The sequence below is a fragment of the Sinocyclocheilus anshuiensis genome, unplaced genomic scaffold, assembly GCF_001515605.1.
Source record: "Sinocyclocheilus anshuiensis isolate Anshui unplaced genomic scaffold, SAMN03320099.WGS_v1.1 scaffold87, whole genome shotgun sequence".
Lineage (NCBI taxonomy): Eukaryota > Metazoa > Chordata > Actinopteri > Cypriniformes > Cyprinidae > Sinocyclocheilus > Sinocyclocheilus anshuiensis.
Genome location: NW_015549609.1, coordinates 2,169,245 through 2,183,143, shown reverse-complemented (window position 1 = coordinate 2,183,143; position 13,899 = coordinate 2,169,245). Strand labels below are relative to the sequence as shown.

General features: G+C 36.2%; 2 protein-coding genes across 2 annotated transcripts in view; both read left to right on the top strand.

Moving 5' to 3' along the window:
• LOC107659146 (lysine--tRNA ligase-like) overlaps nucleotides 1–10,647 on the top strand; it is a 12,408-nt gene extending 1,761 nt beyond the window's left edge. Inside the window, exons 2-15 of the mRNA XM_016447984.1 lie at nucleotides 460–590; nucleotides 748–889; nucleotides 974–1,139; nucleotides 2,001–2,094; nucleotides 2,178–2,364; nucleotides 4,438–4,563; nucleotides 4,670–4,789; nucleotides 4,873–5,035; nucleotides 5,750–5,923; nucleotides 6,506–6,591; nucleotides 7,588–7,673; nucleotides 7,766–7,892; nucleotides 9,902–10,045; nucleotides 10,213–10,647. Of these exons, the coding sequence (XP_016303470.1) occupies nucleotides 472–590; nucleotides 748–889; nucleotides 974–1,139; nucleotides 2,001–2,094; nucleotides 2,178–2,364; nucleotides 4,438–4,563; nucleotides 4,670–4,789; nucleotides 4,873–5,035; nucleotides 5,750–5,923; nucleotides 6,506–6,591; nucleotides 7,588–7,673; nucleotides 7,766–7,892; nucleotides 9,902–10,045; nucleotides 10,213–10,287 (1,809 nt within the window). The 5' untranslated portion in view covers nucleotides 460–471 and the 3' untranslated portion in view covers nucleotides 10,288–10,647. The remainder of the gene's footprint in view (nucleotides 1–459; nucleotides 591–747; nucleotides 890–973; nucleotides 1,140–2,000; nucleotides 2,095–2,177; nucleotides 2,365–4,437; nucleotides 4,564–4,669; nucleotides 4,790–4,872; nucleotides 5,036–5,749; nucleotides 5,924–6,505; nucleotides 6,592–7,587; nucleotides 7,674–7,765; nucleotides 7,893–9,901; nucleotides 10,046–10,212) is intronic.
• Nucleotides 10,648–11,337: 690 nt separating this feature from the next.
• Nucleotides 11,338–13,899, top strand: part of LOC107659119 (glycine cleavage system H protein, mitochondrial-like) — a 7,057-nt gene continuing 4,495 nt past the window's right edge. Inside the window, exon 1 of the mRNA XM_016447944.1 lies at nucleotides 11,338–11,636. Within this exon, the coding sequence (XP_016303430.1) occupies nucleotides 11,498–11,636 (139 nt within the window). The 5' untranslated portion in view covers nucleotides 11,338–11,497. The remainder of the gene's footprint in view (nucleotides 11,637–13,899) is intronic.

Below are 13,899 nucleotides of genomic sequence, written 5' to 3'. Positions count from 1 at the left end.
GGTGTCAGACTCATTTTGGATAATAAAGTTTATTGTTAAATTGTTAAATGCCCTGCCTCCATTACGTATCTCTTTCACGTCATTATAAGTGTTTCATCATCACATTTGAGTGATCATTGCAAAAATGTGTTTATGTATATATATTCTGTTTATGTATATACTGTATTCTATATATAGTACCAGTCAAATGTGTGGACACACGAATGGGAAAGTGTCCAAACTTTTGACTGGTACTGTACTATAATATACACAAAGAATATCGGCCGATATATCGGTATCGGCCTTTTTTTACTCCCTAATATCGGTATCGGGCCCAAAAAACCCATATCGGTCGGGCTCTAAAAATTATATATTTATCACTCATGGGATCACAGTATAATCATACGATACCATCCATATCGTACGTTTTTGTAAGGGTGCAATAAATCTGAACCTGATTTTTCTTGATTCATCAAATAGGACGTTCGCATCATGTTGACTCTGGTCAGAATATGCAGGCTGCAAGCGTTCAGACCGCAGACGTTTGCTCTTCCCAGCTCACAAAACCTGCCTTTGCTTATTGAAGGAAGTCGCTGGAGAAGTGGCAAGAGGTTGGTGGTGTTTCCATTTCATGTGAAAAGCGACCAACCTTTTGTCACTAAAAAACTGTGCTTGCTATAGACCTCCACAGCTAGATGTGCAACACCAATGCCTGTAGGGTTTTTTAACCACGGCCGGCGACTGAGCTTCTTTCTTATTTGTCCTCAGTGAGCTGAAAAGGCGCATGAAAGCTGAGAAGAAAGCAGCTGAGAAGGATGCAAAGGTCAAAGAACAGCAGGAACAGAAGGAGACCAGTGACAAGTCACAGCAAAATGCGTATGGGAACGATGAGGAAACCTTGGACCCAAATGTACGTTGATTATTGATTATGGAAGTCACATAGATTCAGAATGAAATGTAACAGATTCTTCTCATCTCTCTGTTTTCAATGCAGCAATACTTCAAGATACGTTCACAAGCCATTCAAGCCTTGAAGGGAACAGCTGAAGACCCATACCCTCACAAATTCAACGTGGACTTGTCGCTTACCGAGTTCATTGAGCGATACAACAACCTTCAGCCAGGGGACCACTTGACAGATGTTGTCCTCAGTTTGTCAGGTAAATGTTTTCTGCTTGTATTTGCACTGAAATAATTGAGCAAAGCTGAAAACGAAACTGAAATTAGTTAGCTGAAAGCCGAAAAGGAAGTTTCAGTTTATATTTGGGTAAATAAACTTGCCATGCATTTTTTGTTTCCTAAGTGTAAGTAAGTGCAATTCATTGTTACAGTGACTGTAATAAAAACTTGTCTCCAAGACCGATTTATTCAAACATACTTTAAATAATGAAGACATTGCTAACAGGTTAAGTTCAAATATAATGAACATGTAATAGTGCATATTTATAAAAATTCTCCTCTCTAGAGTTCATTTTTCTAGCTAACTATCGAGTTTATGATGTAAATTTCCATGATTAAAAGACTGAGCAATTACATGAGACTTGATAGTAAAGGGGAAATAAGTGAAGAGGAAGTGATGATCGGTTTATGTGCGCTACGTGTTGCCACTTGAATTGTGGCTAACACATTAAAGAGCATCAAAATGACATTTATTGCATGAACTTTGTGATAAAATTGACAGAAAGCTCAAAAGAAAAGAAAAAGCTTATTGCACTTCTTGAATGCAGCATACGCTACAAATAATGTTTGGTTAAATTTTGTGCATGCTTCAACAGAAAACAGCATGGACTAAAAGATAGATCTTAGGATTTGAGAGTTGATATTGGTTCTTCAAAATGAAGATAGTTTAAAAACGATTAATCGGTATCTTTAACCTGGTTTGGTCCATGATCTTATGATTTTCATCCACCTAGAAACGTGATAAATTAACAAAAAGAGACATTTCTGCTGTTTGAATATCCTTTTAAAGACATTTTGAGCCTTTTCTTATTTTGTACCTTTGCGTTTTGCTTGATTGAAAGGTCGTATCCACGCCAAGAGGGCTTCAGGTGCCAAGCTGCTGTTCTATGACCTGCGAGGAGAGGGAGTCAAGCTGCAGGTCATGGCCAACTCCAGGTCTGATTTGCACTCTGCTCCATGTTTTTTTTTCTTCTTTTTTGTTGCAGTAACATAACCAGGTTTTGGTCTGCTATTCTTAGGAGCTACAAATCAGAAGAAGATTTTGTGCACATCAACAACAAATTAAGGCGTGGGGACATCATTGGGGTCCGGGGGAACCCTGGCAAGACAAAGAAAGGCGAGTTGAGCATCATCCCGATCGAGATGACCCTGTTGTCTCCATGCCTTCATATGCTTCCCCACCTTCACTTTGGCCTGAAAGACAAGGTATAGTCTAGATGTTGAAACACCTTGGAAATTACTTTCTTTCGGTTTTGCTCCTTCTCGGCATCCTCTTTAACTCTTATTTACATTTTAGTGTCAGTACAGTAACACAGCGAAAACGAATATGCTGTTGAACACAGCAATTGCTTGTGAAAAAGAAGTAAACTTTAGCATACTTTAAAAAAAAGATTACTTAAGAATATACTTATGTGGGACTGAATTTAATGTTTTCAGACACATAATTGCATGTTATGTTGCTAGTTGACACTTAGAGTGCTTTTTTGACCAACTTAAGTAGGATATAAGTACGTCTTTATATGTAATTTCACCTTTGCTTTGAAATATGGTTAAAGGGTTCTGCTCAATGCACAGACAAGCATTTATGGTAAACTAAAATATACTTTAATGTAAGTTCTATTGAAATTTGTATGTCGTGTATTGAAATATATTTGTAATTACACATTTGTAATGAAGTTGCAATTTAGCACATTTAAAATATATGAACTAAGTGAACACAAAAAGTGGAAGTTTGTAGTATTTTACATGCGCTTTAGTATGTTAGTCAACACATCAAAATAAGTACTATTTTAAACCACGGCAAACGAATAAGACATTTTAATTTTAAATTATTACAAAATGAACTTTTTAGTTAATTTTAAATTATTTCAAAATGAACTTTTTAGACATTTACGAAGTTATGAAAGTGGCCTTTTATTTCATTAAAATTATATTATTTGCAAGTACAGTTTTTGAAAATATAATTTTAAGATTTGAAGTACATTACAAGTGCACATTCAGAGCAGTTAAGTACACTTTTTTCATAGAGGATTTGCATGATATTTACAAAAGGAATCAATATATAATAGGGCTGCACAATTAATCGAATTTCTAATCGCAATTACATTTATGGATGCCACAATTACGTAATCGTTCAAAGCGGAAATTAATCGTTCAAAGTCCACTTATGTTATTCTGCGTGCTTAAGATATGTTTTTTTCTTTCTACATGTTATCTTAAGGGTTTTTCCCATTATTTTAATTTTAGTTTTAGTATAACATTATAATACCATTCATATTTTTACTTTTTTTATTATTTAAAGAAGAAACCAATCCGATGTATAGTTGACATTTGAGGCTTAATACTATAGAAAAGCACTAAAGGTTTTTCGGTTAGTGTTTTCAGCTTGTTTATTTTCATATAAAAATACGGCATACAGTTGCATCAAACAATGGTATAGACATCATTCAATGTAAATTGTGATAATCGCAATTACAAGGGAATAATCGACAATTATGATTTTTGTCATAATCGTGCAGCCCTAATATATAATATTCAGTATTTTTATGAATAGTACTTATTGCTCAATGCAACATTGACTTTAGCATTTACAGATTGTCACAGTTGTCAGTAGATGCCTTAGTACCCATTAATGAATTTATCTGATGTGTTATGCAGTGTAGTCACAGTTATTCTTCATTCATAATATTCAGTAAAATTTGCTTGCAGTACCCAAATTCTGGTGTGGGTGGTAGGGCTTTCTGCATTTCCGCTGCCAAGCTCTGGAATAAACTACCACAAGATCTCCGTGTTATCTCTTCACTCCAGACCTTTAAAACTGCTCTCAAAACTTATTTACAAGGTTTCTTAATTGATTGCTTGCCTTAATTTTCTGTTCTATGCTTGTTTTGTAACATATCTTGTATATTGCATATAATTTCAGCTCTGTCTGCTGTTTGGCTGTTCATATGTTGCATACCAGGGCTGTCCAAACTCGGTCCTGGAGGGCCGGTGTCCTGCAGAGTTCCCTCAACACTCCTGACTGGAAGTTTCTATGCCTAGTAAGAGCTTGATTAGCTGGTTCAGGTGTGTTTAATTAGGGTTGGAGCTAAACTCTGCAGGACACCGGTCCTCCAGGACCGAGTTTGGACAGCCCTGTTGTATACTATCTGTTATTTACCTTATGTAAAGCGTCCTTGGGTCATGAAAGGCGCCATATAAATAAAACATATTATTATTATTATTATAATGTTGCATGGACTGATCTACATGATGATCTTTTTGTCATTGTTCCTTCAGGAAACCAGGTTCCGACAGCGGTATCTGGACCTGATTCTTAATGACTTTGTGAGACAGAAGTTTGTGACCCGCGCCAAGATCATCACCTATCTCCGCAGCTTTCTGGACCAGCTTGGGTTTCTTGAGGTAAGGAGATTGATTTCTGCAAAGAAAAGCAGTGCAGATTTCGGTTGTCTGCTGAGAGAGTTCCTTCAAGTTTTAAATGGTTGCCATTTGTGAATGTGTTTTACAGATCGAAACACCAATGATGAACCTGATACCCGGTGGTGCTGTAGCAAAACCATTTACTACCCACCACAATGAGCTCAATATGAAGCTCTACATGAGAATTGCTCCTGAGCTTTACCATAAGGTAAACGTGTCACTGCAGTAGTAGTTCAGTAGTGAAATTCCTAAATTATATTGCATCGTATCTAACCTTCATCAATGTTTCAGATGTTGGTAGTTGGGGGAATCGACCGTGTGTATGAGATCGGGCGTCAGTTCCGTAATGAAGGCATCGATCTCACCCACAACCCAGAGTTCACCACATGTGAGTTCTACATGGCTTACGCGGACTATCATGACCTGATGGAAATCACAGAGAAGCTTCTCTCAGGTTTGTTAAACCCCTGCTGTACCTCGTTCAGGTCATTTTGTGCTCTGGAATGTCTGCATCCTTAACTGGAGAAGATGAAACATCGCAAAAAATACACATAAGCTTGTTAAGAAACTGGAATCGTTAAGTAGATGCAAAACATTAATTGTTTAGTTTCTTACTTCTCGTTCCTAGTGCTTCTAAAAGTGACCCAAGTCATTTCCAGTGTTTTCCAGAAAATAAGTTGCATGTTATGAGAGAAAAAAAACACATTAATAATATATAAGTAGAATTTTTTTATTACATCCATAAATAATGTAAAATACAAAAACAAAAAATGTATAGACATAATAAAAATATATTTTAGTTTCCCTCACTCCGCAACAAAATCTTTACATTTACTGTTATTCAGAACAGAACAAACAAATTCTAGTGGCATTCATTATAAACAACATTTATTATAAACTCCAAGCCTAAACTAATTTGTTTAAAGTGAAACTAAAACTACCAGACTGTGGGAAATGCGCATAATAAACTTATACATAACCAAAATTTTCAAGCTTCAAAAAGTTATATATGGATTTCTTTTACAATCTGTTTGTGAACTTTTTGAGGCACCAAAGTTTGGTTAAGGGACTGAAATGATTGTAACACTCCAAAGAGAAAGGAAAATTTGAAATCGCATCATATGACCCCTTTAAAAAAAATCTGTTTATTTCTTTGTTGCTTTCACAGGAATGGTGAAGCACATTACCGGAGGTTATAAGGTGATGTATCATCCTGATGGTCCAGAGGGACAAGCCTATGAAATAGACTTCACTCCTCCCTTCAAACGGATCAGCATGACTCAAGACCTGGAGAAGGAATTGGGGGTGAAGTTTCCAGCTCCTGACACCTATGACAGTGATGGTAAGGGTTACAGTCCATAAAACGAGCACAGAGAAGATCTGTGAAAATTGGTACCATGTGGAAATTACTTGACGTATGCTAACATAGATGCTGGGGCTCTGTTGCTAGAATGATTAAAGTGATAGTTCACCCAAAAATGAAAATCATGTCATTAATTACTCACCCTCATGTCGTTCTAAACCCCTAAGACCTCCGTTCATCTTCAGACCACAAATTAAGATATTTTTGATGAATTCTGAGAGCTCTCTGTCCCTCCCATAGACAGCAATGTAATTACCACGATCAAGGTACAGAAACGTAGCAAGGAGATCGGTAAAATAATCCATGTGACATCAGGGGTTCAACCGTAATTTTACAAAGCTACGAGAATACTTTTTGTACGGAAAGAAAACAAAAATAATGGGTCAGAGAGCTCTCAGAATTAATCAAAAATATCTTAATTTGTGTTCCGAAGATGAACGAAGGTCTTACAGGTTTAGAACGACATGAGGGTGAGTAAATAATTACAGAATTTTAATTTTTGGGTGAACTGACCCTTTAAAGCTCATCATAATTTATTTATTTTTATTTTTTTTCTTACAGAAACGCGCAAGTTCTTAGATGACCTTTGTGTTCAGAAAGAAGTTGAATGCCCTCCTCCCAGGACGACTGCTCGTCTTCTGGATAAGGTATAAAGTACTGGGCAAAAACTGCCACTATAATAGAAATGAGTGACTGTGATGGAAAAGAGCTCATTCAGAGCAGATTCACAAAATATTCTTATGAATAAAATTCTTCTAAGCTGCTGTTTTCTTGTAATTTTTTAACTTAAGAACATTCTTAAATGTTTTTGGGAATGCAATATATTTTTAACTTTATTCTTTTCCTTTAAATTGTTCTAAAGACAAAACATAAGATGAATTCCTGAAAAGTTCCAGAAAATTCCTGTTCTTAAAATTCATCGTAAATAATCTCTTAAAGTTAGGAAAACCTCCAACTTGTCTTTATTTATTTTTTTAACTTGTTTGTATTTTTGTATATTTAGCATTACAACATAACTTTAGCAACGTATAATACATATTAGTATTACTAGGGACGAGCATTGATAATGTAAAAAAATGCGTTATGTGTTACATGATTTTGTTAGATTTCTAAATTTAGTTACAAAAATAAATATTCAGTAAAAACAATAGAGTTAAATGTGGGCCTTTTTAATTAAAATGAATTTCGGCAGCCATTTAAATTACACAGCCTATTAAAAAAAATAAACTTCTGTTAAAGCAGTCACAATAAAAAAAAAAATGCACACTTATGATTATAGAAATCTGTATCAAGTGCCATTTTATTTTAGTTTTTTTTTTGTGTTTAAGTAAAAAATGTAGAACTTAAAAAAAATTCAGATTTGCACTTCGAAATTGCATTCTTATGAAAATTCTTCTCATTAGATGACGACTTTCTTAAGATTTTCATGAATCCTGCCCCAGAAGCCTAAATGGCAGATGCTTTCTTAGCCACACAAAGCACACTAGCAGACCAGTAAATTATATGTAGTACTTGATTTTGACTCTCAAAAATATGCACTCAAGACACTTATTTATTTTTTTCACAAATTATACTTTTCATATTCTTTGTGTTCGTCATTGTACACACATTTTAAACTCACTTTGCCACATTTTTGTTGACAGCTTGTGGGAGACTTCTTGGAGGTGAAGTGCATCAACCCAACATTCATCTGTGATCATCCACAGATCATGAGTCCTCTAGCAAAATGGTATGTGCCTGACTTTGATTTGATTTATCACTGTAGTGTATGGTTAAATCACAAATTATCTAAAACATTCAACTAATGTGTCTCCTCCTCAGGCACAGATCACAGAAAGGCCTAACTGAGCGCTTTGAACTCTTTGTGATGAAGAAGGAGATCTGCAATGCCTACACAGAGTTGAACGATCCTATCAGACAACGAGAACTGTTTGAGCAACAGGCTAAGGTGAAGATACACTACTGAGTATTAGGGTTGTGACGGTGAGGAAATTTTCCCACCGGTTAAAATGGCAAAAGTCAACAGGCTTTTCAAAATCCAAAATATTGCCAAACAGGCGCTTCTGCATTTCGTTTCGAAACTAAATCATCCGCCATCGTCTTGTCTGTCTCACCCCACTCTTCTTGTCAGTCAGCTCGACTCACTCTCCTCACTGGAGAAATTAAATCTGATCTGTGATGCGACTGTCGTTCAACTGCATTGAGCAGCTGCGTTCAGTTTTTAATTGTAGTGTCTGAACTAAATGATTTTTATTACTATAAAAAAATCAAAACGATGGTGGGGGTCGGTGACGCGGTGGGCAAGTGACGTAACCGGTGTTGCGGCTTAACACCGGTATCACCGTCAGCACCGTCTATCGCGGCAAGCCTACCGAGTACATCATTTTCTGTCTTAATCTTACACTAATTGTTGAATTTTGGGGGACTTTCTTAGTTTTCACATTTTGTCAAAATATCACATTTTGTCAGGAAATATCAAACTTTTGCTTCTGGTGTTATGAAGCAACAATTCTAGTCACTTGATCTTCGTCACTTCATTGTGGTGGTTTGTGTTTTGTGTAGTCAAAGTGTTCAAAAGTTTAGGGTCAGCTAAGTCTGTTTTATTAAAGAAATGAATACTTTTATTCAGCAAGGATGCATTAAATTGATGAAAAGTGACAGTAAAGAGTGTTACAGAATATTTCCATTTCAAATAAATGCTGTTATTTTGAACTTTATCAAAGAATCCTAAAAAAATGCACCACAGTTTGCACAAAACTATTAAGTGGCAAAAACTGTTTTAAACATTGAAGTAATAAAAAATGTCTCTTGGGCACCAGATTAGCACATTAGAATGATTTCTGAGGGATCATGTGACAATAAAGACTGCCTCTAAAAATACAGCTTTGCATCACAGGAATAAATTGCTTTTAAAATATATTACATTAGAAAACAGTTATTTTAAATGGTAATACAATTTCACAATATTACTGTTTTTACTGTATTTTTGACCAAATAAACGCAGGCCTTAGTGAGCATAAGAGACTTCTTTCAAGAACATTACTTTTTTTTACGCTAGTTTATGTTGGCTTTATTGTCTCAACCAATATGTGACCCTGGACCACAAATCATCTGAAAGCTGAATAAATAAGTTTTGCATTGATGTATGGTTTGTTAAGTTAGGACAATATTTGGCCGAGATACAACTATTTGAATATCTGGAATCTTATGGTGCAAAAAAATCAAAATATTGAGAAAATCACCTTTAAAGGGGTCATATGATGCTATTTTAAAGATCATTATTTTGTGTATTTGGTGTAACAGAATATGTTGACATGCTTTAATATTAAAAAAACACATTATTTTTCAAATGCTGTACATTATTGTAGGTCCTCTATGCCCCGCCTCTCTCAAACATGTCGTTTTCAACAAAGCCCCCTCCTTTGACAAGCGCAGTATGCTCTGATTGGCCAGCTAACCCAGTGCATTGTGATTGGCCGAACACCACAAGCACGCGTCGTAATATCCATAATCGTGAGCTTCAGCTTTCAAAGTAAATATCAAGACAGTTAATAATGTCGTTAGTTTTATCATCAGTTCAAGCCCGAAAGGGCAACGGAGTCGCATGACAGACACAGTGATGATGCAGTACACAAGCCGCGGTTAAGACAGCTGATGTGCTATGATTTCTGACAGGCAGTTCACTCTCCTGTGATGTGACCTTGTCCCCCTCACACACACACACACACGACGTGTTACTCTTGGCATAAAAGAAAAATCAATAATTTTGACCCATACAATGTATTTTTGGCTATTGCTACAATATACCCCAGCGACTTAAGACTGGTTTTGTGGTCCAGGGTCACATATGTCTGCTCTATTAAAATATACTGTAAATAGCTTTTCTCACACTACTTAGCTTTTTCTTTACCAAGACAATATCTTGTAGTTGAATGAATGTTCTATCTGTGTCCACAGGCCAAGGCAGAAGGTGACGAAGAGGCGATGTTTATTGATGAGACCTTCTGCACTGCCTTAGAGTATGGACTTCCACCCACGGCAGGATGGGGCATGGGCATCGACCGCCTCACCATGTTCCTCACAGACTCCAACAACATCAAGGTACGACCCACCATGACCACTTTTTGTAGGACTATGAAAAATGTGTGAACCACTGCTTGTATATTAATAAAACAGTGCAGTTGTGGCCCTGTAAAGAAACTGATCAAATCTCATTCTGTAAACCGTTTGAAATTAAAACCGGTTCTAATCCATGTGCTCTACTTTAGGAGGTACTTCTCTTCCCGGCCATGAAACCTGAAGACAATAAATCAGCTCCACCTGCAGAGGGCACATCAGTGTAACGCTGTGACTGACTTCATATGAGTGAAGAAAACACACCTGCGGATTTAGTCCATCTTTGGATTTCTTGATTCAGTCTGAACTGTCCAAGTTATTGTCATTGTTGAGGGTTATAGCCTGACTATTTAAGACCTATTTCAGCAGTTCTTTTAACATAATGGCTCACCATTTTAAGGGGAATAGAAACCCTGTTGTCCTTTCTCTGTTACCCATTGTCAATGTCCTGCACTTTTGTGGCCTGGGGTGATCAAACATTGCCGAATAACATGTTTAGATGTTTTATGATCTCCTGTCCAACTGTGTTTTTTTAACAGGCTTAATGGCTGTTCAATTGAATCATATTAAATAATGACTTAAGACGAGCCAAACGGTTTGTGGGTTTTGTTTCCACATTGCATCTCTCCTTCGGTTTCGAATAAGAGACAATCCCTCACAAAATAATGTGCTATTTTAGAGCAGTCTTTTAAATGACAAAGTAAATAAATGATAGTAGTCATCATTTATTTTAATATTTTATGAATTATATGAAATTTTCTGACACGAGTGGCTCCAACAAGTATAGGTTAGATAAGAAAATATATAAATTTAACCTATTATTCTATAGAGAGAGTGTGCAAGATTTAATAGATAGACACATTACACTGAAATACTGACACTTCTGTTTGTCAAACGTTTGTGCAACATAATGGGATTAATTACACCTGTGTGAAAAAATCACTAGTTTATTAGTAATTGGTAAAATGTTAAAGTTCGTTTAGTTGTAAGAAAAATCTAGAATTCTTAAACTTTGTTTAGACATGCGATCCAAATCCGGTGTTTGTGCATATCCGATTGGAATCGGATCATATTTAGCAAGTGTGAACGGCAGAAATCCCATGAAATACGACTCGAGCTACATTCATATGTTGTTTGAAACCCTGTTTATTATTGTTGTTATGTATGGCTTAAAATCCGTATATTTTTGGGACCACTGTGAAGAAACTTTCTTTGCATTTTCCTAGTTCTCGAAACCAAGTGATTTCTGCTTGTTACGCCACATACATCTTTTGCTTTGAACATGTTTGGACTTTGTATAATGGGGCGTATAGTCTGTGGTGCCAATGTTCTTGTCGTTATCGATATCTTTATTCTTCTCAGTCAGACTTATCAGAGGTCTGTGGTTCGGCGGGAGCGCCCTTTTGCTTCTCTCGCGCGGTCAAGTGATTCGTGAAGATGGCGATGTGTGCGGCGCTCCGATGCGTTTCGGCAGCATTGCCCCTGCTCACAAGACCTGCACCTATCCGGACGTGCCAAAATTCGCTAAGACCAAACATTTTAAGGACGCTTTACACGAGCTCACGGCTTTCGGGAGGTAAAAACTTTGCTGAACTCCACGGCTCCAATGTTTTACATCTCGCATTTAGCTTTGCCGCAAGAACTGCAGCCATTCCTGTTTGCGTTTTGGTCTTTTTAAAGGCTTTAATCTTCTGAATGCCAAGGTTTGCTTATCACCTTGATGTTGTGTTGGGCTTTAACGTTTGTTACATTGTAACTTTAGTTCGTTTGTTGCGTCATGAAGTTCCACAGGCGTTCTGTACGTTCCATATTTATTCGCAGAAAGTTACTTGGCGGATTCGACTCTTCGGTTTAATTGGCCTCTTTACTTTTGGAACTATTACATATTTTTATTTATGTGAAGTTTAAAGAGTGCACCGTATTCTTTGACTGGTCAGTGTAGTTTTTGCTGAAGCTTTCATCGGGTCAAACTCGCCACGCTTGACTAATTTTCTCGGTTCGGTATTATCATGTGGCTTTCTGAGATCTTGAATTAAAGCTAATTAAAGTTAAGGCTGTGCTGCAGATCGTGTCTCTCAAGTTTGACCAGAGGCCCCAGACTCTACCCATTATCTCACTGAAATCTGTCATTCATTAGATCTAGATCCATATAGGAAATTAGACTGTGTCACCTTCATTATGTTCCCAGTGTTGTCAACTAATTTTCAGGGGAAGTTGCTAAAGGAAGGTTGATTTGTTGCGTCAAATCTCAGCAAAAACATATATATTTTATAGATGTTAATTCAGATTTGTTCGTAGCAATATAAATGCATAATATAATATTAAAATATAAACTATTTTTAAATCCATTGAATTATCGAAAACGTACACAGTTTTGAACGATTACAATTTAAGTTTTATACTTTAAAGCAGTTTATTAGTAGTTAGTTAGTATGCTGCACTCTAAGAAAAGTAAAAAAATAATGCACAATCTACTGTGTTGATATGAAGGAATTTCCTGGATTGATTTTTCCACAGGTTTTTGTACCTGCAGTTTTAATTACGCATTGTATTTTGTGTTTTCGGGTTACAACGGATAATGTCCTGGAAAATTACTAGCACCTTTTCCATTTTTCTGCATATTTTTCTTACAGTGTACTGTAAGAAACAGTGTAACTCATCAACAATCGCAGGTACAAGCTACTAACAAAGTGTCTCATAAATGAAAAATAACAGTATTCATTATTATTATTATTACTATTAAACAATTGCAAATAGCAGCTAACTTAATTCCTGTAACGTGTACTGCTAGGCATCTTTGGTTTCCTCTTTTTGTGTAATTTAAATGGTAAATTGTGCCTTTTTATCGTTTGAGTCACTTATCAAAACTTGCTAAAAGCTGCCAAATACATTTTAAAAAATAGCTAAATTTGTTGCTAGGTGCTTTTGGAAGAAAAAGTTGCTAGGGTAGTCTGAAAAGTTGCTAAATTTAGCAACAAAATTGCTAAGTTGGCAACACTGATCTAAAATAACAGGAGTGTCTTGCATAAAGCCCATCGTGCTTCAGCATTCAGCCCTGCTCACAATCTGGTTTAAACCTGTATTGTTTCTGCATGGGCTGATGCTAGAATCCCAGTCAGTTGAGGACTGCCCCTCTAGCAGTCCCTCAGTTGGTGTTCATCGGTCTCTCCTGAGAACTATGGCGTTAATATGTGATTTCTATACAATTATGAACCGTCTATGGTTTTCTTTCTGGGTCAGGTCTTACGTCAGGATGCCTCCACTTCCCTTGCACATTTTAATCATACTTACGTTTTTGATTTGAATCACTTGTTTCATTGTGTGAATCTGATTTTGTGTGTTTTATTGTACAGAAACCCACAAATGGGTGTTTGAGAAACCTGTTTGAAAGCCGGTTGTTATTTTGCAATTGTCTGGCACAGAAAGGGCACCGTTCAGCATGCCTTAAACCTGAACTTTTACAGCTTCTTCCACCCTCAGTGGCTGCATCATGTTTACTAACGTGATTTAAAAGAGAGTTTTGAAATTAGAATAATTCAGAAAAGCTGTTGCAGGGAAATGGACAGACTGACCTGGAAGTAATTAATGCATGATTAACCTTATGGAGTTTGAATGGTCAGAGTACCATCAGCTGAAAAGTTAATGTTTATGCAAAATGAAATCACTTCAGAGAAAAGTGTCATGTTTAAAAGAATGTTTTTTTTTCAAACCTAAATAGTGCCCAAATTGGCCAAACAGTGATTCTCTTGTCATTCCAAACCCAGAAGTGTTTTTTTTTTTTTTTTTTTTTTAAAAAACAAAAAAAAAAAAAAAATTTTTTTTTTTTTCTCAAAAAAAAC